Here is a 22,581-nt window from a genome sequence, read left to right on the forward strand (position 1 = left end):
TCTGTGTATCAGTCACTGTGCTTTACAGAATGTTGTTTTATATTTTGTATACATACTAGTGCTCTGTAAGAGTTAGATAAGGTAAGATCACTTTATTAGCCCTATACAATTGCTTACATTAGGAATTCATCTTTTCACATACCCCAGCTTGCTCTCCATGAGACACAGACACACAGACAGGGAGAGAGCCTGGGGTCAGAGCGCTGGGTCAGCCATTGTATAGCGCCCCTGGAGCAGCTGGGGTTAAGGGCCTTGCTCAGGGGACAAACAGAGTAGGATTCCTCTGCTGGCTGCGGGATTTGAACCAGCAACCTTCTAGCTACAGGCGCAGATCCTGAGCCACAGAGCCACCGCACCACCCCTTAGTTATCCACCGATGGGTCATGATAACATCCATCCGTTTTCGAACCTCCTCTTCCGATTCACGGGGGATTCGCAGGGAACCGGAGCCCGTCCTGATAAGCAGCAGGCACAAGGGAGGGAGTCATAATAGCCATTTCCTAAATATTAATTATTGAAAACACACTTTTGTTTTTGCTTCATTTGAAATGAAAATTAGACAGAGCATCATAAGGAAAATATAGCTCAGAATATAGATGTAATTAACATATATTTGGTGTAAACTTGTTACTTGTTCATCCTTCTTTTTAAAGACTCTTACTTTGAGCCAGATGAACTGGATTTTGTTGACTTACTCTGTACAATAAAGAAACAGACTTCCAAACTTCCTGGAAATATTATGGTAATGTTTATTGTCGGGGTGTGGACACACTTGTGTCAGTCACATGTACTTTTTTCCAGATGAGCAGATACCCTTCCTTTCGCATTTGAGATGCTTATCTTGAATAATCTGGACATTTTTTCCCCATGGGATCAATTAATTGATTGTTGTACTAAATGTTTTATTCATGTATGTTTGTATGTACTGTATTGGGGTTTTTTTTTTGCAGAGAATGCAGGTCCCAAAAGAGACAGCACTGCAATTTTCGTTCCCCATATACAGTATTACTATAGTACTTACTGTAAATCTTTTTTTTTAGTTTTTATACTTATGGGAGCTTACACCAGCAGTGTTTCTTTTAAGCAGAAGTGTATGTGATATAGTTGCAGACAGTCACTACCTTCAGGCTATCACTGTGGTGATCACATGCAGCACTATGATAAGACATTGTACTTTGACACCATGATTGACAAAGGACTTTATTCAGTGTTACTTGGCTAATCCACATACAGAACTACAAAGACTGTTATGATGTACACACATTCTTAAAGTGATGTTGGTACTTCATGTGGATCTTATAATATTCCTTGTTTCTCTAGGTCAGCTCTCCTTCTACAATGCAGATAGTAAGCAGTTACTTCACACATTCAAAACAAAGTTCACCCAGCCCATTGTACCAGCCTTCATGGTAAGTGCAGCAGATCTTTATCTGTTCTTGGTAAATTTGACCAATGTATTTTTGTTTCTACTTCAAAAATATTACCATGGACTTGAGATCTCTCTCCTAGCTCCATAGCACTCTCTGTAGGACACATTCTGGCCCTTCTGCTTAAGAAGGGAGATCTCAATAAAGGCACTGATACAGTAGCTACTGTAAGAACTGCAGGTGGTTAACAGTTGATCTGTCTCTACCAATTTAAAAAAGTACAACAGCAACTAACATTTTGTTCCCAGCATGTAGATTAAGGACAGAATCAAACTTAAAAGTGGTGAAAAAAATCAAGCGGGAATAGTTTGTGTACAAAGAAAACCTTTGAGAGCTCTTTCAGGTGATTTGATACAGTAGATCATAAGAATGAATGGTTACAAACAGGAGGCCATCTAGCCCATTAGGTAGTTCGAAGCTAATTGATCCAAGGACCACATCCTGCTGTTTCTTGAAAGAATCCAGGGTTTTGGCTTCAGCAACATGGCTGCGTAGCTTGTTCCACTCTCCATCAACCCTTTGGTGAAGACCTGCATCATCTTCTCAGTTTTAAATGCACTCAAAGTTTATGAAAGCTCATTGAACATACAGCGCAGTCCGTAGGTATTTAGACAGTGAGACAATTTTTGTTGTTTTGGCTCTGTACACACATTGGATTTGAAATGAAACAATGACTATGAGGTTAAAGCGCAGAATGTGAGTAAAGAGCGTGTTTTAAGGAACAGAACAGTGGGGAAGGAGGAACCAATAACAGTAAATTTTTGTCCAATCCTTCACTATGAATGAAGTCGTTCTTTCACGTCCATCGTGTGAGTCTGTGGGTTCCTCATGTGAGCTGTCTCCTCACAGGTGTGGTGCGGCGGGCTCACAGTGTCCACGGGCCTGCAGGTCCCGAGCGCAGTGAAGTGCTTTCAGAAGGCCGAGAATGGGCTGGGCGGCTCCGCCAGCAGCCTCAACAGTGTGCCCCAGTAGCCGGAGCGGCCGGAGAGTCTGTCTCTTCCTACGCGAATGTGCTCTTCCCGATGGCTCCCGAAGAGAAGACCCACGATGAATGAACCCAGGGAGGCCCTGAGGACTGGCCCAGATCTGCTGCTGTCGAGGCCCGGCTGCCTTCGCTTCCATCTCACTGAAACCTATTAGGAGACTTTTATTTGTTTGGGAATTTTACTGGGAATGCTAGAGACATAATCAGGGAACAGTTGAGTGCACCTCTTTGTTCCTGCTTAGTTTGAACACTGATTTTAAGCCTAAATGATCAGGTGCATTCTGGAATAAGATAAGCCTGTTCTGTTGCAATGTCCACTGTGAGAACTGACACATGGTGAAGTCTGAGGATTTTTAGAATTTTTTTTGGTGTATGAATATAGGTGAGTATGTGTGTGTGTGTGTTTGTTTGAGAGTGTGAATCCTTTTGTAACAAGACTAGGAATCTTTCTTTCCTGGTCGTGTACTGAACACAATTTTAGCACACCACGTAAATAATTACCTGCATTACTGGCTGAGCTGCATTGCAGTCTTTATATGTGAACTGGAAAAATGTAATCAAAATGATGGAAAAATTTACTTCTGTATTTGAGATTTATATATTGTGCTGCTCTTATGCACTTCTTTCTTAAAGTCTTTACTTTCCTCTGCCTCAATTATGTAGCTGAAGGAGACTATACCTCCTCAGAGTGCATGTGGGCTGTAGATAAAATTTGATACTGATGGGTTTTCCACAGTCGCTGTAATCGTGGGTCATGGGTTATAAACAGTCTCTCAGATCCTTCCTGTTCCTCTATGATTTTCACACGATCCTGTATTTGAAGTTCAGCAGAAAGTATACCTAGGTAGACTCCTTCAATCATAGGCTCTAGTTACCCAACTGATTCTTAAATATCTAAGGTTCTAAAGCAGTAACCTCTGTGTGAAAATATTTTATAATTCCTGTACTTTTTCAGATATTAGTTCAAGAGGACCCAAAAGAACATTATAATTCCATACTGGTCTTTTTTTGCAGAAAAAAATACCTACGTAGGCAATGATTATGATTTTGCTATCTGCTGCCCCCTGGTGTGAACACACAAGAACTGCAATAGAAATACTGCTTACAGGAGATCGACATAAGTGAAAATAAAGCTCTCGGTAACAAAGTGATCTCCTGTCCTTTCTTTCTGCTGTAGAGTTTATACAGTTGAGCTTTTTCACAGACTTACATGCAAAAAAGTAAAAGTATTAATATAAAACGACCAATAAACCTAAGTGGTTTCAAGAAATGGAGGTTCTTTCTCAGAGTCCCTTTTCTGTTGGATTCTGAAAAAATCACCTAAAGAATTTGGAGGTTCCTCATAACCATGTCAAAATACCTACTACTCTAGATAAACAAAGAAATGTATCTACAACTCTTAAAGGCAGAGCTGAGTCTTTCAGTGCACTAAAGCATAATGCAAGGAAAAATGTGAAGCTTTGAACATGAGCCAAAAAAACAACTGTTAACCTTTAAGCTGGGATTATCAAGTCAGCATGTTTAAAATAAACCTTTAAACATGCACGAGTGATCGACTCACTTCATTATACAGTATACATTTATAATGATGTTGTAATAGGCACGTTTTAACAGATGGCCTAAGTATTCTGATGATGAGAATGGTAATCTTCAATATTGCTTGGGGGCAGGGACTCCACTGGTCACTTCTCAAAACCTCTTCCTCAATGTTTACATGTGTTGGTGGAGTTGTCTTCTTCCCTCTCACTTCAGGAAATGAATACTTGTAACACTGTGCAAGAATGTTTAAATCCAATGAAGACCTGAGTAGAATTTTTTTTCAATTCTTATTCTTACCGCTGTACAGTGATCTATTGTATAAATAAAGTTCAAGTTTCTGTTTTAGTTTGAAATTTTAATGCTTGCTTTGTGTTTTTTTAAATGTAGAAAATGTAGACCTTTGTTTCTTTTAATCAAATTAATGCTGCATATTTTGCATTGTTTAAAGTAGAAATTTCCTATAAACTTCCAAAAATTGACTAGAAAAAGGCACTGAAGCAAGATGTCTAAGTCTTCTGAGTTCCCATCAACCCTTGTCCACTCTTGCAGTGACTTGTGTTCCTACCCTCTGCACTCTGAATACTGGTACTCATCCCTGAGTACTGGTACTCGCCCTCTGCACACGGCCTTGAATACCAGTACTCATCCCTGAGTACTGGTACTCGCCCTCTGCACACGGCCTTCAATACTGGTACTCATCCCTGAGTACTGGTACTTGCCCTCTGCACACGGCCCTGAATACTGGTACTCACCCCTGAGTACTGGTACTCGCCCTCTGCACACGGCCTTGAATACTGGTACTCATCCCTGAGTACTGGTACTCGCCCTCTGCACATGGCCTTGAATACTGGTACTCATCCCTGTATTGAACTGGAACAGTCTGCAGAGTAAGATAATACTATCCATCTGAATTTCTGAGGGTGAGTGTAGCTGTATGATGAAATCTTTTCGGCCTGACTTAGTGCTAAATCCAGATAAATTTGCCCTTTTATATTGTCCATTGTTGCACAAAAGAAAAAGAAAAGAAAGGACATTGGTGTAAGCCAGTTTGTCAGCTTACCACAAAAATGAGAATCTGCTAATATTTAATTCCTCTGTCTATCCATTTTTGAACTGCTTTATCCAATATAGGGTCATGAGGGAGCTGGTGCTTATCCAGGCAAGCAATGGACACGAGGCAGGATACTTCCTGGACAGGAGGCCAGTCCATCACAGGGCAGACAGACAAACACACAATTACACCAGGCCCAGCTTTCTCAGAAGCCAGTTATCCTAACAGTATGTCTTTGGACTGTGGGAGGAAACCCATACAAACATGGAGAGAACATACAACCTCCATGCAGGTAGCACCCTAGATATAGAACTCACATACACAGCTCTGTGAGGCAGAAATATACTAACCACTGTACTGTCAGGTATATGTTTATGTAAAAAATATATATGAAATAATGACATGACTTTATCCACTGTCTCCAATGCACACATGAACCATCCTGCTATTGTGACCCAAACCAAAGCACACATGGGCCTGTTACTTTTCTGTCCCAACACCTACAGCAGATCAAAATCTGGTCCTGGAAACCTGTCTACTGGGATTTGTTCTAGTACAGCTCCCAATCTTCAGAGCTTATTGCTCTATAACTGATATGCTTTCTGGTTGAGATGTTTCAAAAACCCGAAGTGAATTTGCTCCCGACATCAGTACTTGGAACACTATGCAGTCTCTTTAACTTGCTAATTAAGAATTTGCTCCCTTATTTCAAGCTAAACAGCTCTTGACAGATGAATTGATGACGAACAGACAGGAATGGGAATGATATTTACTCTCACAATGATAGGTTTTTTCTGCTAAGTTGTATTTGATTTTACTTAAGGTGGCACACTGGAACAAAGACAGTCCTGAAACTCACTAATTACCACAGGGTTCATACCATTTCCTTTAAAAAAAAATAAAATAAAAAATGACCTCAAATAGAAAATTGTAATGAATTGGCACTGGTGTTTAAGGATCCAGTTGGACCCCTTCTTCTTTGCAATCACCATGCACAAAAAAGGACTGTCGGCCCATTTCAACGAATAGGTAACATCTTACCTGAAGAACCTTTTTATTTTTAATGAAATTCTTTATGCTAACAGAAAGTATTAAAAATACAAATCTTCAATGTATATTACAATTCTAATGCACAAAAAGGCGCTTTAAAACACTTTTGGGTGGCATATTAATTAAAAGAAGATGCACAGCTAATTTGGCAAGGGCGAAAAGAGAAAAAAAACAATATAGGAATTCCGCTTTTATTTTATCTTCGGGCTGTGGAAAATTATTTTCTGTCTTCGCTCTTCCACCCAGAAAACGGTTTTATCTCGTTTGTCACTAATGGCGTTCCGTAGTGTGTAGGCGGGGTGAGCTGCGGGTGGTTGGTTCAATGGGAATGTACAATCTCTGCACTAGATGGGTTAGTATGTTCTGTTGTTCATTTATCTATATTTCAGAGCTATAGAGGCGGACTTGTAACCAATTTTTTATACTTGAAATGTCTGTTTCTTAATATTTCATGTCATGTAGTTACAAATCACATAAACAGTTGTTACAAATGGGTGTGTTCGTCTTGAAAGGTAAATGATACAGTTGATATACTGTATTTTGTGTTGGTTTGCAATGTCATAACAGTATGTACCTAGCCAGTAGATTCAAGAATCGACTCTAAGGGAAAATGTTTAGACTTCTTAAAATATCTTGGAATTATTACATTTGATCTGCTGTTTTAACGGTGCTTTAGTAATGTCGTTTTCTCTCACTACATGCCTTATTTTATAAAAGAGTTATGTTTGTGCTGTAGCTGTACTGCGGTTCTGTTTTATCAACACTAGGATTATAAAGTAAACGATGTGAAATGAATAATATTCCCGGTTCCAGTTCATTTTTTTAAATTGACCGTATGTTGTGAAACCTTGTTTTACACATTTTCTGCCCCCCAGTACAATAGTACGTGTAGAGGTAATTTTGAAAACTGCTGCATTGTACCGTTTCCTTTTTTTTTTCCAGTTTCGAAGATTTTGCTTTATAATTCAAAATGTTTATCGAAGATATATATATATAATATATGCAATTTAACAGTTCACAATACATAGTTTTCATCTGATTTCCATATAATTTGTTTTAAAGTTATAAACACTCTCGTCTACCATGGAACAACATTACTAATATTCGTCTATAATATTTGGTGTGTCCCTCTTTCTCCAAAATGGTTTGCCTTGGTTATAATGATCCATTGGTGGCCTCTTCACCCCAGTTATCACTGGTAATATATAGGTCCTCTACAATATTTATTATTGTGTCGTACAGAAGGAAAACTATAATTGCTGCTGTCTGGTCAATTCCATTTATTAATTCTGAATGTTCTTTATGATTAATACAAAAGTAATAGTACACAAACAACATAAGTAACCATTTTAATTGTTTACAAATCGTTTGTATGAAATTTTGCCTCACATGTGTTCAAAGAAGGCTTTTTTTTTCAGTTTCAAAGCCTTGAAACTTTGCATTTCGTTTAAATGGTCCCATGCTGGGATGTAACCTTACAGTCAATTTAAAATCTTGAAAGACAGTTCAAATCCTGTCTTGGAACTCGCTTTTATGTAGTAGCTTTTCAGTCCGAGTTACTGTATTAATGTGTGTATTTTTGTCACTGGGGTTTGCCTTTGTCTTGTACAGTAACCCGAAATGAAGTTATTTAAGACGTTGTATTAAAAAAATGATCAGGTTGTTTTCAAACGGTTTCTGAGCTATGGAAAAAAACGTACTGTAGTTGAAGAAATGACCAGTGGGTGGCAGTCTTTCTTTTTAGTTTGAAAATCGGATAGAAATAAGGACTGGAAAATTTGATCTGTACATGTTTTCATACTTTAATCGACATATATAGTTTGAATCACTTGTAAGATCTGAGACAAATTCCACGGTGTTCACAGTAGTGGTAATTTATACATGAAAAACGTATTTTTTTATCTTTGATGTATGGTGAAAACTCAGAAATGTGAGGTCTATTTTTTATTTTTCGCACAGCGTCAGAGTAATGCAAACCACACGGGAAGATGATAAAATTCCAGTCAGCTCATCCACGGTCCCTAACTGAGGGAGAAAGCGAAGAAGACTAATGCCTAGGATCAACAAGTCTGTGGTTCTGGGCCTGCTCACTGTGACCAGCTCAGTGTTCCTGTTGTTCCAGTTGTATTACTACAAACTGTACTTGTCAAAGGTACGCAGTGAACAGATGTTAGCTTGTGTGCTGTAATGGTTGTTATTGCTGATAATGTTGTATTATTTATTAACACAAAGACGTGACACAGCATTACAAACTTCAGATTTCAAGCACTTTCGGACCGTTGTGAAACTGGAAACTGAACATTTCTGGTCAACGGTTCATAAAATAAAGAACTATTAACTTTTTGGACGAATAACGGTGTGTGATAAAATGTTTCACTCGGTCTTTGTCTTCTTGCCCAAGGCGCAGTCGTTCGCTCTTTACTCTCCACTGTGAGCGACCTATTAAAAAAGATTTGTTCAATAGGACTTTAAAATATTCTTTAGAGTTGAGGTAGTGAGGAAACAGTCTGAGCAGAATTACGGATGAAAGGGTACAAACAAAAGAAGGCCATCTTATCCGTTTTTCTTGTTTTGCTGCTAGTAGCTGATTGATCCAAGGATCTCATCCAGCAATTTCTAGAAAGAACCCAGGGTGACATCTGTATTGTGGGAGTATGGAACAGGTGCCTCATGGTCTCAGTTTCAAATGCACTTGCTGTACTGTTACATATTTATGTGTATTTGTAGTATATAGTCAGGAGGTAAGAAATGTATATTATGATTTTTTTACCAGCTCAAACATGACCTTTAAATAGGTCTATATACAGTGTCTATTTCTACATCACTGTATATAGAGAAAGAAAAAAAGAGATATGGACATATGAGTAAATAGTACCAAATTTTGAGAAACATGTCTGTCTATGCTGGACTCTATTGATTATTCACTGAGGACCTCTGCTATAACTCACGAAATGAAGCTCTACCTTACAGTTTCTGTGTTAGACATGGTCTGCAGTTTCACACACTAGAGCTTCTGATCTGATCTGCACTGATGAGTTCCTTTTTCTCGAAGGCAGAGAGCAGCAATGCCAGGTCTAAGTCCAGCTCAAACCTTGTCAGTGCGGTGGGCGGCTCTTTCTATACTAGATAGCCAAAGTGGTCTTTCTAGAATGTTACGCGGGTCTGATATTAGATTTCAGAATCCTCAAAGGTATTGACAAAATGAATCAAATGGATTTCTCCAAAATGAACAGTAAAGTATGAACCATAAGACAAATATGGGAACTACATGAAAGTACAATTAAAACCGAGAATAAGAGACACTTACTTACCCAATGTTATAAATGTTAGGGAAGTATGGAACAAGCTACCCAGCCACATGGTTGAATCCAATACCCAGGCTTCTTTCAAGAAACAGCTGGATGAGATCCTCAATCAATTAACTGCTAACTCCAGATGGGCTAGATGAGCCAAAAGGCCTCCTTTCCTTTGTAACCTTTCTTCAGTTGTTGTGTTTTGACTGCGTTGGCTACCTTTGGTTTCCTATCAAACATTGTTACTGAATTCTCATTGACGTGCTGTTTTTTTTAGAATGGGTCACATTACTTCAAAGTTAAGGACGGTCTGCCTGCCAGTGATGCTCAGTGGGTAAGTACCACGTGCAAGCAAACACACCTTCATCTTTCACATCTTCTTTTTGAGAGTGGCTCAGGGGCACGTGTCCTGGGTTCAATTCAGGCGTCTGTGTGTCTGGTGTTCTTCCTTGGTTTGTGTAGGTTTTTCGACTGCTGTATCAGTTTCCTCCTAGCAAGCTGCACGCTTGAACGGCTAATCTAAGATGCCACTTTCTCGGTGGCTCTGGCATCCAGTCCTGGGGGAGGGAATTCATACACTCTGTCAGGCCTACCGTTTGTCTCACGGCTCTGATATGATAGTTCTATAGCTATGAGCCACACCTGGACCACCCGCTTTCTGACAGTGGATTGATGTATTTTCTCCTTGAAAGACAAAAGGCCAAAAATCAAGCATTGGTTTCAAGCCTAACAGCAATAGGTGGCTGAAACATAAAAATGTCTCTGTGAGTAAACAGTGCATTTTATATCATGACAAATTGGAAGTGAATGATCACTGTTGAGAAATTCAAAAGGTAAGCATTTAGAACTGAAAATGCTGTTAAAGTTATAAATAACTTACATATGTCTTTGTAAACCCCCAATTGAATCCCATCCCAGGTACACCATGGGTACACCATGGGCAAGGCACCCCATGTGGGTGAGGTTAATCTTGCACGCAACCTGTAGTGTTATTCGTTTGACCTGAGGAGCAAAACAACAGGATTGCCTTGCTCTATGCCTGTGTTTGCAGGTAGTGTATTCATATAAACACTTAGCAGCAGTGACTTTTCTTGGTGCATTTTGTGGGAAAATAACGTCAAAATAGCACAAAATCAAATAGCACATTTGTCTATCATTCCGCATTTGAGCTTTGCGTTCTCTACTGTCTCTAGCACGTCACCAAGAAGTTTATGGAGCTGGTGGCCAAGCACAACTTACCCGTGTACCTGATCGACCCCGTAGTCCTGGGTCTGCTCTCTCAGGACGCACAACCCCTGAAGGACAGTCTTTCCAAGGGCACGGACTGCAGATACATCTGCACCCAGAGAGAATTCATCACGTTTGCACTCTTGGCCAAATTCTGGAAGTATGATGTAAGTCATGAAGGATGCAGGTGTGTGAAAACACCGCATTAGTAAAGTGTTCACCTTGAAATTTCATTCAGGCTTGAAGGAAACATTGAAATTGCACACGCAATGCAAACATCTCTTGCCACCTTCTTAAATGGTATTGCTTCCCAGTTTGATTTCGCTGCCTTGGTGCAAGGTGCATCTTGAATTGAGATGCTGTTACACCTCATTGCTTTCTTCAGCAAAACCGAGTGTTATACTGTATTCCCATTATTTAATAGTCCAGATTAAACCATAATTTGATTTTCCATTACGACGCAGTGAGCATAGCCATTCTGCAGTGAAATGCTTGTCTCCTGATACTTTTCTTGTTGCTTTCCACCCAGCTTTAAAAGTACATCATCTTTATAAGCACACAACCCGGGCTCCAGAAATTATTTCCCATTGCTGAATTTTTCATTCAGAATTTCCAATGTAACGAGGAACCATTTTGCTGAACAGCATCCCGTTTTATCGCGAGTTTCTGGAGCTCTGCTGTTCTGCTGTCTTTGATTGACGATGGCAGTGGTCTGAGCAGGGCTGTCGGCCTCCCTGGGCCTCTGTGTGTGCAGAGGTTGCGGCCGGGAGAGTTCAGTAATAATAATAATAATAATAATTAATAATTGCTTACACTTTTCTGGACACTCCACTCGAAGCGCTTTACAGGTAATGGGGAGTCCCCTCCACCACCACCAATGTGCAGCCCCACCTGGATGATGCGACGGCAGCCATAGTGCGCCAGAACGCTCACCACACATCAGCTATCAGTGGGGAGGAGAGCAGAGTAATGAAGCCAATTCATAGATGGGGATTATTAGGAGGCCATGATTGGTAAGGGCCAATGGGAAATTTGGCCAGGACGCCGGGAATACACCCCTACTCTTTTTGAGAAACGCCCTGGGATTTTTAATGACCACAGAGAGTCAGGACCTTGGTTTTACATCTCATCTGAAGGATGGCACCTTTTTACTGTGAAGTGTCCCCGTCACTATACTGGGGCATTAGGACCCACATGGACCGCAGGGTGAGCGCCCCCTGCTGGCCCCACTAACACCTCTTCCAGCAGCAACCTTAGTTTTTCCCAGGAGTCTTCCATCCAGGTACTGACCAGGCTCACACCTGCTTAGCTTCAGTGGGCTGCAGGGTGTTGCAGGGTGACATGGCTGTTGCAGGGTGACATGGCTGTTGGCTGGCTGGCTCAGTGACGCTGCCCCCGTTGGTGTTCAGGCACGCCTGGCCCATGCGGCTGCAGAAGCTGGGCTGGAGTTCCTGGAGGTACGCGGGAAGGACCCCCGTCTGGCCGGCCCGGACGACCTGTCTGGCATGGAGATCCCGCTGCACCTGCTCTTCCGCCTGCGCGCGCACGCCGTCCACCTGCTGGTCTTCTACGAGAGGAGCGGCGGCTACCTTTGGCACGGGCCCCTGCGCCTCAGGCCCGGGGCCGACAGGAAGTTTGTGCCCTTCCGCAAGCTCGATTTTGGCCGCCATGCTGGGGCCTTTGACAGGTGAGGCGTCCGAAATGTTCTTTTGACGAATGAGTTGGGGGGGGAACATCCCAATTCGTGAAGCATCGGAACTCTCGTTTTCTCAATCGGTCTTTGCAGTTTGTGATCTGTTTTTGTTTTTCTCAGTGGCAGCTTAAATATCTATTAATTCTAAATTAATATAGATATTATTAATATAATATTAATAAGCACTCATACCCCGGTATCTAAACCTAATTCATTCCTGAAAATGTGTTTGGAAGGCAGGAGATCAGAAAATCACAAATAAAAATTCTATTATTTTTTATGGGGAAAGTTCTACCTGGCTGCAGTGAGCTTGTTTAGGAAAATCCCCAAAATACTGTTGACATGAAGGCATTATTCTCTTGAAATTTGGAATATATTAGTTCCTTTCTGTGTTTTTCTTTCTTCACTTATTTCCAGTCTTTTTTTTTTAAGTAAGGACTTCTTGAATCACCCCAGTAACTGTTGCATAAACTTCTCAATGTCAGTCACCATTGACAATTGGTTCAGTTGTTGAGGTCATTCAATTGATGAGGTGATCATTGAAAAAGCAGGAATGCGAGGCTTTGAATGGTCAACCTTTCTTATGTTATGATCATGATCTATGAATCAAACTGACACCAAGACCGTTCAATATCAAAAATACGTACTTAACTTCTCTGGAAATGTCCATTCATAATTATTCTGCTATGTTTCATTGGATATTTTCGATATATTTTGGTTTTCTTGCGACAGAACGGAGCTGCTGCTGACCTCTGTGGATGGTTTAAACATCCGCATTCCAAAGAACATCTCCCGCTTCCTGAATGAGGTCAGTCGCGCCAGGTTTCTGGAGTGCAGGTACAAGGAGGCTCGAGCTTTCTATCAGGTTTGTCTTCTCATTTTGAACCATCAAATGCTCTTGAATAAGTTTCATCATATGTGTAACATACTGTACATGAAATAGTCTTTGTTATCTTTCTATTTTTATATTCTTGGTAAAGAAGGAGTGAAGGAACTTGAGGAATTAACATTCCCTTTTATGAAGCACGCCACAGGCTGGGGGGACGAGAGCTATGGGGTGGGCTATAGAGAGGGATGGGTGGCTGTAGGCCAGGGGTAGGCAATCCTGGGTTTGGAGGGTCTGTGTGTTTCTGGGTTGTCAAGTTCAGTTCTTGACAAGCTCTCAGAGCTCATTATTGGCTGAATAGCACTAGTTTTACAGCTTCTCCCAGCTGTTCAGGAATTGGTGCTTTGGAAAGAAGATCTGCAGACCCACTGACCCTCCAGGGCCAGAATTGTCCACCCCCTGCTGTAGGCTGCAATCTTATAGAGTACATGTTCACCACACAGGTGCTGCATACCCAGAACCTGCAGTGTCCTACTGCTTCCTGGTCTTCCTGAAGATGAGCCCTGTTTGTGGGCAGTGAGTCCGGGCGAAGTGCCCATTCTTGCCTGAACCACACTCCTCAGAATACTGTGGGGAATGAGCTTGTGCCCTCAGTCTCCTGACTGGTTGGCATAAGACAGTTGGTGATCTTTGCCAAAGCAGGAACCTGAGGTTTCAAATGGTCAGAACCTTTGCTATGCAAGGGAGCAATATCCTGTCTTGACAATGTTTCCAGAGCTGAGGGAGGAGGACACCTCTTCCCTCATCCGTATGTGGCCGCGATGAGGGGAGCTCCTCCTCGCCCACCTCTGGTCAAGACAGGACAATGCTCTAGTTTCACCTCCGGGGTCTCCTGACTTGTAGCATCCTGACCTTTTCCTGCTCTTGCTTCCTCTGGAGGGTGAGGCCTGAGCCCTGGCCTCCATCATGAAATGGCTGGGCAAAATCTCAGATTTATTTATTTACTAAGTAGTAAACGAGCCAGATTACCTCCTCCTCTTGTTTTTAGCCCTTCTTATGTTATTTGCTATGACACTTTTTGGCCAGATGATGGCAGTCATGTTGTGATTTACATCTGTTTTGCACACTTATTTGTGATTGATTAGAACCGATTAAAGAAATACAAGACAAAAAAAGGTCGACACTAAATAGTTAAAACAGTATTTTTCCTTTGTATGGATTTTTGCTACCTGCTCGTAATACTACAATACTACATTAACCATAATCTTCCGGGTATCTTCAGAGTATAAATACTGAACAAATTACAGATCTGTGAAAAATTACAGAAACATACAATATAAGTTCTCCAAAACTCCAGTCTTCTTAGTCCAAACTCTTAGCCTTCTCCCTGATTTTTTGTTCTGTTTATGTTGTAGAAAAGAGGCGCCCTGTAACAGACAGCAGTATCGTTACTGACAGTATTGTGTTCAGTTGAAATGTTCACTGTAAGAAAATTGATTTATTGTACAGTAGATGAGGTTCAGAATATCTGACCCAGGGGAGGCTCAGGGAGTGATTGTTCCCACAGCTGCCTCACAGTTTTTTTCCCCACTTACTCCAGCTTCCTCCCGTTCAGCACACATGCTGTCCAGGTTTATTGGTGTCTCTAAATTGTTACCGTTTGCGGTGCAGTAGGCTGGCTTTGTACTCTGTACTTCCAGAACGGGCTCCAGCGTGCTGTAACCCTTCCCAGGAATGGGTGGATGGATGTCATTCTTTGGCCTGCTGTTACATGAACTTGTCTTGCCCTGTTTGCTCCTCAGCTGTACCCTGATGATACTTCCCAGGAAGCCATGGATTTCAGACAGAAGGCTAAGAGTTTACTTCACCTGGCAGCCAGGACCCTCAACGCCCTCGGCGTGACCTTCTGGTTAAGCAGCGGCACTTGTTTGGGTGAGGACTGACATTTCTAAGAGCTTCTACATCTGCTTGTTTTTATACATGTAACGTTTAAATAGATGTTGGCCCATTCTTGAATTCTTCTTGAATACTGAGGTTCAGTAAGTACAGAGTGTTACATGAAGGCAGAAAAACTGGAAATACTAAGCTTTGTGAAGCTAACTATAAAAACAATTGAGGCTGTTGGTGTCGACACATTATTTTAATCTTCTAGACAATGTAGAGCAACAAAAAAGGAAATAGTGTTTGGGTATATAGTCAAATTTATTAAATGTAAATCGAAATAGGTTTCCAAATTAAAATTGTGCTGTGCACTGCATTTAAAATGTTGTGTTAAATTTTGGCCTCCACAATACAAAAAAGATCTTGATGCTGTGGAATCAGTGCTGAGAAGAGTATCCAGGTGCAAGTATATTCCCAGACTCGAGGTGTCCTAACAGACTGAAATAACTGAATCTTTTTTCTCTTGAACAAAGAAGACTACATGTTTTTTCAAAGTTTATTATAATAATCGTTACACTTATGTAGCACTTTTCTGGACACTCCACTCAAAGCACTTTACAGGTAATGGGGACTCCCCTCCACCACCACCAGTGTGCAGCCCCACCTGGATGATACAATGGCAGCAATAGTGTGCCAGAACGCTCACCACACATCAACTATCAGTGGGGAGGAGAGCAGAGTGATGAAGCCAGTTCATAGATAGGGATTATTAGGAGACCATGATTGGTAAAGGCCGGGGCAAATTTGGCCAGGACACTAGGGTTAAAACCCCTAGTCTTTTCGAGAAATGCCCTGGGATTTTTAATGACCACTAAGATACAGGACCTCAATTTATGTCTTATCTGAAGGACGGCACCTTTTTTAGAGTATAGTGTTCCCGTCACTAGTCTGGTGCATTAGGACCCACACAGACCGCAGGGTGAGTGCTCCCTACTGGTACCGCTAACATCTCTTCCAGCAACAACCTTAGTTCTGCCAGGAGGTCTCCACTCCAGTCTGTTACTCTAAACAGACATGTATTTCTGTATTAATAACACAGTGTTGCCCTTTCCAGGTTGGTTTCGACAGTGCAATATCATTCCTTACAGTAAGGATGTTGACCTGGGCATCTGGATAAAGGACTACCGGCCTGACATCATTCCAGCTTTCCAGAAGGCCGGCCTTCCGCTCAAACATAAATTTGGAAAGGTACATTCTGAATCTTTTTTTATACCTGTGGTTTGTGATGTTCTCACTTTTTGCTAGGGTGGCACAGGGGCCCATTACACAAAAAAAACATTCCCCGAGCTCTGGTTTTTGAAAGTCCAGAAGTCCATTTCCTGGCTTTATTTTTAAAATATTAATCAAAAACAAAAAGGGTAACAAAGACTTTATAATCACATCCAAAGGTTTCAGAGAGACTAAAGAGTGCTTCAGCTACTCTGTAACGGGTGTTACTATGAAAGTACTCCAGACTGCCATTTCCTGCCTCACCCACTCAGACCAGCTGTCTGATTACCACCCTAAAATCACCATCTCCCATTTGCACACATGTAAACTACTAAAGTCATTTTATGTCTATGATGTGCGTTTTGGCGACCTCTACTGGTCGACCCACTGTGAATATAGACCTTTCTTGAGGCATCCTGCCACATCCTGCCACATTGGCTGAGTGAAGCGTTATTACTTTGGACTGCTTGTGATCGATCAAGGTGTGGTTCTTTTGCTGTTTGCCACATGCAGTTAGATTATCCTACAGTATACTACTTGTGATTTATTACTAATAATGCTGCTTTAATTGGAATCAAGCACAATTGTCTTCGTGCACTTTCATACCAGCTTCACTTGTGAAGTTCCCGAAATATGACAAGAAATACTCTTATTCACACCTGCTTGACAGAGCAAGGCATACAATATGTGAATGTATGTGATTGGAATTATTTCATGTCCTATTTAATCAATAATCAAACACACAGGTGTGCCACACCTGAACTGAACTGTAAATACAACACCACGTGTGCAGGCCTTTGCAAACATAGAGTTAAAAAAAATCCTTACACTTACATAGCACTTTACTGGCTGTGGAGACTCTCCTCCACCACCACCAGTGTGCAGCCCCACCTGGATGATGCAACAGCAGCCGAAGTGCACCAGTACACTCACCACACATCAGCTATCAGTGGGGAGGAGAGCAGAGTGATGAAGCCAGTTCATAGATGGGGATTATTAGGAGGCCATGATTGGTACAGACCGGGGAGAAATTTGGCCAGGATACTAGGGTTAACACCTCCAGATTTTTCGAGAAACTCCCTGGGATTTTTAATAACCACAGAGAGTTAGGACCTTGGTTTTATGTCTCATCGGAGGACGGCTCCTTTTTGCAGTATAGTTTTCCCGATTTTTTAATAACTCTATGTACTTTTTTTTATTTGAACACCAGTTAGGGATAACTTACATCTCACACATTGACATTACACAGCAAAAAAGGCATTCATGGTCTAACCAGAGGTGATAGGCAATGAACCAGTAGCACTGAGCAGGTCACTCAGAAAAGGGTGCCCGTGACAGTAATTATTTAAATATCGTCACATTGCAGCTGTACGTGCTCCAGTCTGGCTTTCACTGGGCGGCGGTGTGTGTTAATGTAACACTTGTTGCAGGTTGAAGACAGCCTGGAGCTCTCCTTCCAGGGTCAAGACATCAAGCTCGATATCTTCTTCTTCTACGAGGACAATGATATTGTGTGGAACGGTGGCACCCAGGCCAAGAGTGGCAAGAAGTTTAAGTGAGTGTCTCTGTTTTTCTCCATCTTGTCCAGTTCATCAAAATTTTATTCCTGCAGTGTTGTTTGCTCGGTACACATTTTATACCAAACAGATAGGTCTGAAGTAAGATTCGTTTAATATTTCAAGGTCTGGAGTAGTTAGCTCTTAATAAAAAATCATTAGCAAGTAATAAATATGGGGAAGAGCAGAGTGGCTTCTCACTTGACAGGGAGATTCTGTCTTGGCAGGTATGTTTTCCCAAAGTTTAGCCTCTGCTGGACGGAGTTGGTCGAGCTGAAGGTGCAGGTTCCGTGCGAAACACTGGAATACGTTGAAGCCAATTATGGGAAGAGCTGGAATATTCCCGTGAAGACCTGGGACTGGAAGAGCTCCCCCTCCAACGTGCAGGAGAATGGACAGTGGCCAGTGGCGGAATGGGATGAGGTTATTCAGGTCTACTGAGCTGAACCAGGCATGGAAAAGACACACGGTGATCTATTGTTACTTGAAACTCTATTTTTAACATATGCTGCATTAACTGAACATTATTGATGTCCATAGATAGGTGTCAATTCCAATCTGAGTCTTCTTACTTACATTTAATATAATCTATCCAGCATAATGTCATAAAAAGAAAACCTTCCTTTTATATTTGTTAGTGAAGTACTCCGTACTGTCCATGTTGCAAGCTCCCTCAGTCTGCTGTAGAAATTCATGTTCATTTCCTTGAGAGTTATTATGTTAGAAGGTTGTGTTCATTTAGCAACGTGCCACTACTGCTAGCGTGCTACACAATAGTCCATTGCCTCTGTATTTAATGCACCTTACCATTCCACACTGAAGACTTTTTATCATCTGAACCACACTTTGTGGTGTCACAGTACTAGCTGATCCTGATTGTCTTGTCAAAAAGAATGTAGTTTCTCTAATTGGAGTAAATAGCTATTTTTCATGGAACCATCCTTCACCTATAAAGCTGGCATCCAAGAACAATCTTTATTTTCAGTTTTAGATATCAAGACAAATAGACCAGAACACTGTTCTTGCTTCAGGTTTATATAAAAAACTCTCAGTGACAGCAACAGTGCATGGTATAACTTATGTAGGCAGCCATCTCTCACTATAGAAACTGCTATTTTAAGGATATTTAAGAAATATAGGTAGTGGACTAGATACTGTTTTGCTTGTGCTTTTAACATATTTGGATTTGGTTTTAAGACGAAAACAACTGCTGTGAAAAGTCTTTAATAGTAGAGAGATGTGAAACTCATTCAGGACTGTATCAAGTCATTTTTTTCAGGTTGTAAATGTGCTGTTAGTTTGTTTTATTAATTTATATCACTGCATTATCTTCTCTCCTATTTCTTCTTTCAGATGATTTTTAAAATTTTCTGTTTCCAGCTTTATTGCATTGAAAATCTGTTTTTTATCCAATTGAAGAAATAGGTATCTTGGTGCAAATCTCACCAGAAAAGTTTGTTTATAGCTCATAAACCTTAATGCATGCAGTAGTTTGCAGATTCATGAGTGTAAATTCACCAGCTAAAAAACTGACATATTGTTAAGAAAAAAATATTCATAGTCTAAGTTGGAGAATTTAAATATGCTACAGAAATAGTTAGAGTAATAAAAGCAAACTATAACTTTGTCACAAATGTTAGAATGCATTGACCTTTCTCAACGTTTTCTAAGTTTTGTAATTTCAGCTATAGAAAACAGAGGAAGTTGTGGGTATGAACTACAATGTTTTAGACAGTCTGAAAATGTAGAATTCCAAATAAGGTAAACAATTGCAAAATGATTAAAAAAGGTTTAGAATTGTGAGTGTAAACCACATGAAATAATAAATTTTTTTGTAAGACATTCTATAATATTTTTTTAGCAAAACTGAATTTATGGCAAGCCTAGAGGTGCTGATGTCCAGTTTCAACCCACTGGACCCAGCACACAAGATCATGCGAAACACAGCCCCCGAGTTCGTAACCAATACCAACTCTGGTTACCCCTGCGTTTAATGGGATGGACGGAAATTGCAGCTCTGCAGTCTTGGAGGCAGACTGTTCACTAAAACATCTGTAAGATGACATTCAGGGGGAAGAAAGCTGCAAGGTGATGTAAGTGTTAGTGGTTCTTCCTGATGGGGAAATCACCGTGACCTCCTGAACCGTGGTCAGCATGAACCCCAAGTCCAGGTCCGTGCCAGGGTACAGTAGCTCGTCCAGCTCCTCTCAGAGGATGTGACTCGTGGCCCATCGCAATGGTGGTCCCCACTTGCACATCTGGGAGGACTGGAGCAAGTGGGAAACATGGTACATGGGTTCTCCAGAAGCATCGGCAGAAGGGACTCGAAGCACCGGAGCGTGTGCATCTGTAATTCTGTTAGCAGTTCCATCATTCTGAGGGTTACAATTTACTGAACCTGAACAGCTATATTAAAGCTTCAATTGGTTCTCGAAACATGTCCATTACACTGTTAAATCTTGGGTAAGTTATTACAGTATTTTATATTGTACTTCATGTGTACTAAAGGCCATTAAATGCTTTAAAATGCAATGTAATTAATATAACTCATTTCTTCCCAGATTAAGTACAAGAGAGATTTTATATATTTAATGCACTATCACATTAGCCAGAATTGATAGCCAAATTTGTAATTATTGTATAAAACTACCTAATATTTATGGTCTTATTGTTCCTTTAGAAGTAAACTTTTTTATATTTCAGCTCAGAAAGTCAATACTGTAATTTATGGTAACTTAACCATATAAGTGTCTTATATATATAGTTTACAAAAACTTTAATGTTAAGCAAACTATCATAGTATTTTTGTTTGTTGTTTTTACAGTGCTTTATGAAAATTCCCTAATGTATAGTTTGATGTAACTGTGAAAAACAATCTTAGCACTAACTTCATGGCGGTGATAAGGATGGACAGAATCTTAACATTATTTCAATACAGTATACTGTAAGCATCTATTGTTGTAATTGTATCATATTTATGAACATACTAAATAAAACAGATCCATCAACATTTTGTTTTCATGATTGTTCTCTCTTAACAGTTGTTGCAGTGTTTGATTTTGGATGCCAAATGATGCAAAAAACAGATTTGAGTTTAGCCATGATTGTTTTCACCTCCAGTATTCACCTCTATACTTCTTCATCAGTCTGTTATGGTTTGATCTTAAAAGTCCTCGCAAGGTAACAGCACAATATACTGTTAAAATACAGCTACAAGCAAGTTAAAACAAAGAAAGTAATCCCTGAAACGACAACACTCTTCAATCCAAATAGATATTCTGCAGGCAGTGATGTGCAGAAAACAAAGGGGAAAGAGATTTGTATATTCTTGTATCAAAGCACTAAGTGATCAATTAGCGTATTACTCAAGCATATAGCAGGAACCAACAAATATTTCAGTTTAAAATCTTTCTGGTAAACTGCTGTCTACTGATCATCAGTATTGTCTTAAGGTTCTGTCTTTTTTTACTATAATTGGGATTGTTTCGGCACCATGATAGATATCATCAAGTACAGCATATACAAAACAAGACATTTCAGACATTAGACTAATTGTGGCATGTAATACTCTTAATACGTCTTTATATTCTTAACCAACACTTTATACTGTAGATGCCTATTTGATATTGTTGTCTCGTGATATTTCATTTCTAGAGACAAAGATGCCACACATACATTCAGTTTTGTGACAAAATTGGCTAATGATGAATCTATATATGAACCTATGATACAAGATAAGAATATGCTGTAACCATAAGTGAGAGGATTTGGCCTATCTTGCCTGTTTATATGAATCAATCTTCCGGTTTTCTGCTTAGCTCTTCCTGATGAGGATTCGCTTGAATGAAAATGTGATGCGTCTTCAGCAATCATTTTCTTGAAATCCACGTGGATGTATTATAAAACTGTGTTAAGCTGTTGACGTGATTTTGAGCTGATTGTGCGGCTATAGACAACATGGACTTTCTTTCATCCTCTACACTGTTTTCCAAGGGCTGCTGAGCTGTCGCTAGAAAATCATTTCCCGAGCATTCAGAAACATCAGGTGGGATCCGAGGCCATTACTGTACCAGCTAGGCAAAGCCTCTTGCCAGTGAAAGCTACAGTGATTCTCAATCAGGCGCATAAAAAGCTTAGCTGGAAGAAGAAGGAGAAGAGCCCGGCAGTTTTCCTTATCAGACACATGGAAAACCACCTCGCTCACAGTTTTGATTTCTTAGGACACTTTATCTCTGTGAGACAAGTGCAGCTAGCCCGCTGTCTTTCTGAGATCCCAGGCGCTTGTAGGCTCCAAGCACATACAATGACACTCCCTAGACAGCAGAGCACTCTGCCAAGCCGAAGGACCGCTCCTCTGCTGCTGCAGTTATACACAGTCTAGCTTTCAGTGAGAGGGTGACGTCACTTCTGTAACGGGCTCATGCATGAGCCCTCTTACTCTCTCCCCATCTAAATTCCCCCTACTCTCCTCCGCAGCAACCTCAGCCGTTGACAGACAACAGCCTGAGAAATGAGATTTGCTTGGTCGCTCTCCCTGCCCCTGCCAGGACTCAATTCCTGTCATTCACCGGCTACAAGCCACACAGCGCCACGCCCAGGACAGGGGTTAACTGCACTGTGCCAAAAGACTGGTGGTCAGTCTCTGTTGTACACTGTCTAGCTTTCAAGAGGCTGAAGTCTCTCCTGTCACTCCTGTTATATCTTCATGGGGGAAAGACTGACTCTACACAATGGTGTCTGAGGTATGTTAGATTTCTACTGTACATGTGAGTACAGGGAAATGA

At 40.8% G+C, this 22,581-nt stretch overlaps 2 protein-coding genes across 7 annotated transcripts in view; both read left to right on the plus strand.

The window, feature by feature from the left end:
• Nucleotides 1-4,304, plus strand: part of fsd1l (fibronectin type III and SPRY domain containing 1-like) — a 40,822-nt gene extending 36,518 nt beyond the window's left edge. For all 6 annotated transcript variants that reach the window (XM_088911423.1, XM_088911425.1, XM_088911428.1 and 3 more), the window contains 2 exons: nucleotides 1,321-1,409; nucleotides 2,277-4,304. In XM_088911423.1, the coding sequence (XP_088767549.1) occupies nucleotides 1,321-1,409; nucleotides 2,277-2,399 (212 nt within the window). In that variant the 3' untranslated portion in view covers nucleotides 2,400-4,304. The remainder of the gene's footprint in view (nucleotides 1-1,320; nucleotides 1,410-2,276) is intronic.
• A 2,088-nt stretch (nucleotides 4,305-6,392) lies between these two features.
• fktn (fukutin) lies at nucleotides 6,393-20,807 on the plus strand. The gene is made up of 10 exons (XM_088911938.1): nucleotides 6,393-6,564; nucleotides 8,012-8,204; nucleotides 9,623-9,679; nucleotides 10,539-10,739; nucleotides 11,982-12,259; nucleotides 12,998-13,130; nucleotides 14,894-15,023; nucleotides 16,087-16,220; nucleotides 17,672-17,796; nucleotides 18,025-20,807. The coding sequence occupies exons 2-10, from the start codon at nucleotides 8,103-8,105 to the stop codon at nucleotides 18,236-18,238; spliced, it is 1,374 nt and encodes a 457-aa protein (XP_088768064.1). The 5' UTR covers nucleotides 6,393-6,564; nucleotides 8,012-8,102; the 3' UTR covers nucleotides 18,239-20,807.
• Nucleotides 20,808-22,581: the final 1,774 nt, after the last annotated feature.

This window comes from Atractosteus spatula, chromosome 3, assembly GCF_055471065.1.
Source record: "Atractosteus spatula isolate fAtrSpa1 chromosome 3, fAtrSpa1.hap1, whole genome shotgun sequence".
NCBI lineage: Eukaryota > Metazoa > Chordata > Actinopteri > Semionotiformes > Lepisosteidae > Atractosteus > Atractosteus spatula.

What these genes read in the sequence shown, in the direction of transcription:
- fktn (XM_088911938.1), top strand. Translation starts at nt 8,103, where the DNA reads ATGCCTAGGATCAACAAGTCTGTGGTTCTGGGCCTGCTCACTGTGACC. An exon ending in CATGCTGGGGCCTTTGACAG is followed by an intron (nt 12,260 to 12,997) that starts GTGAGGCGTCCG and finishes TTCTTGCGACAG; the next exon opens with AACGGAGCTGCTGCTGACCT. An exon ending in AGGCTCGAGCTTTCTATCAG is followed by an intron (nt 13,131 to 14,893) that starts GTTTGTCTTCTC and finishes TTTGCTCCTCAG; the next exon opens with CTGTACCCTGATGATACTTC.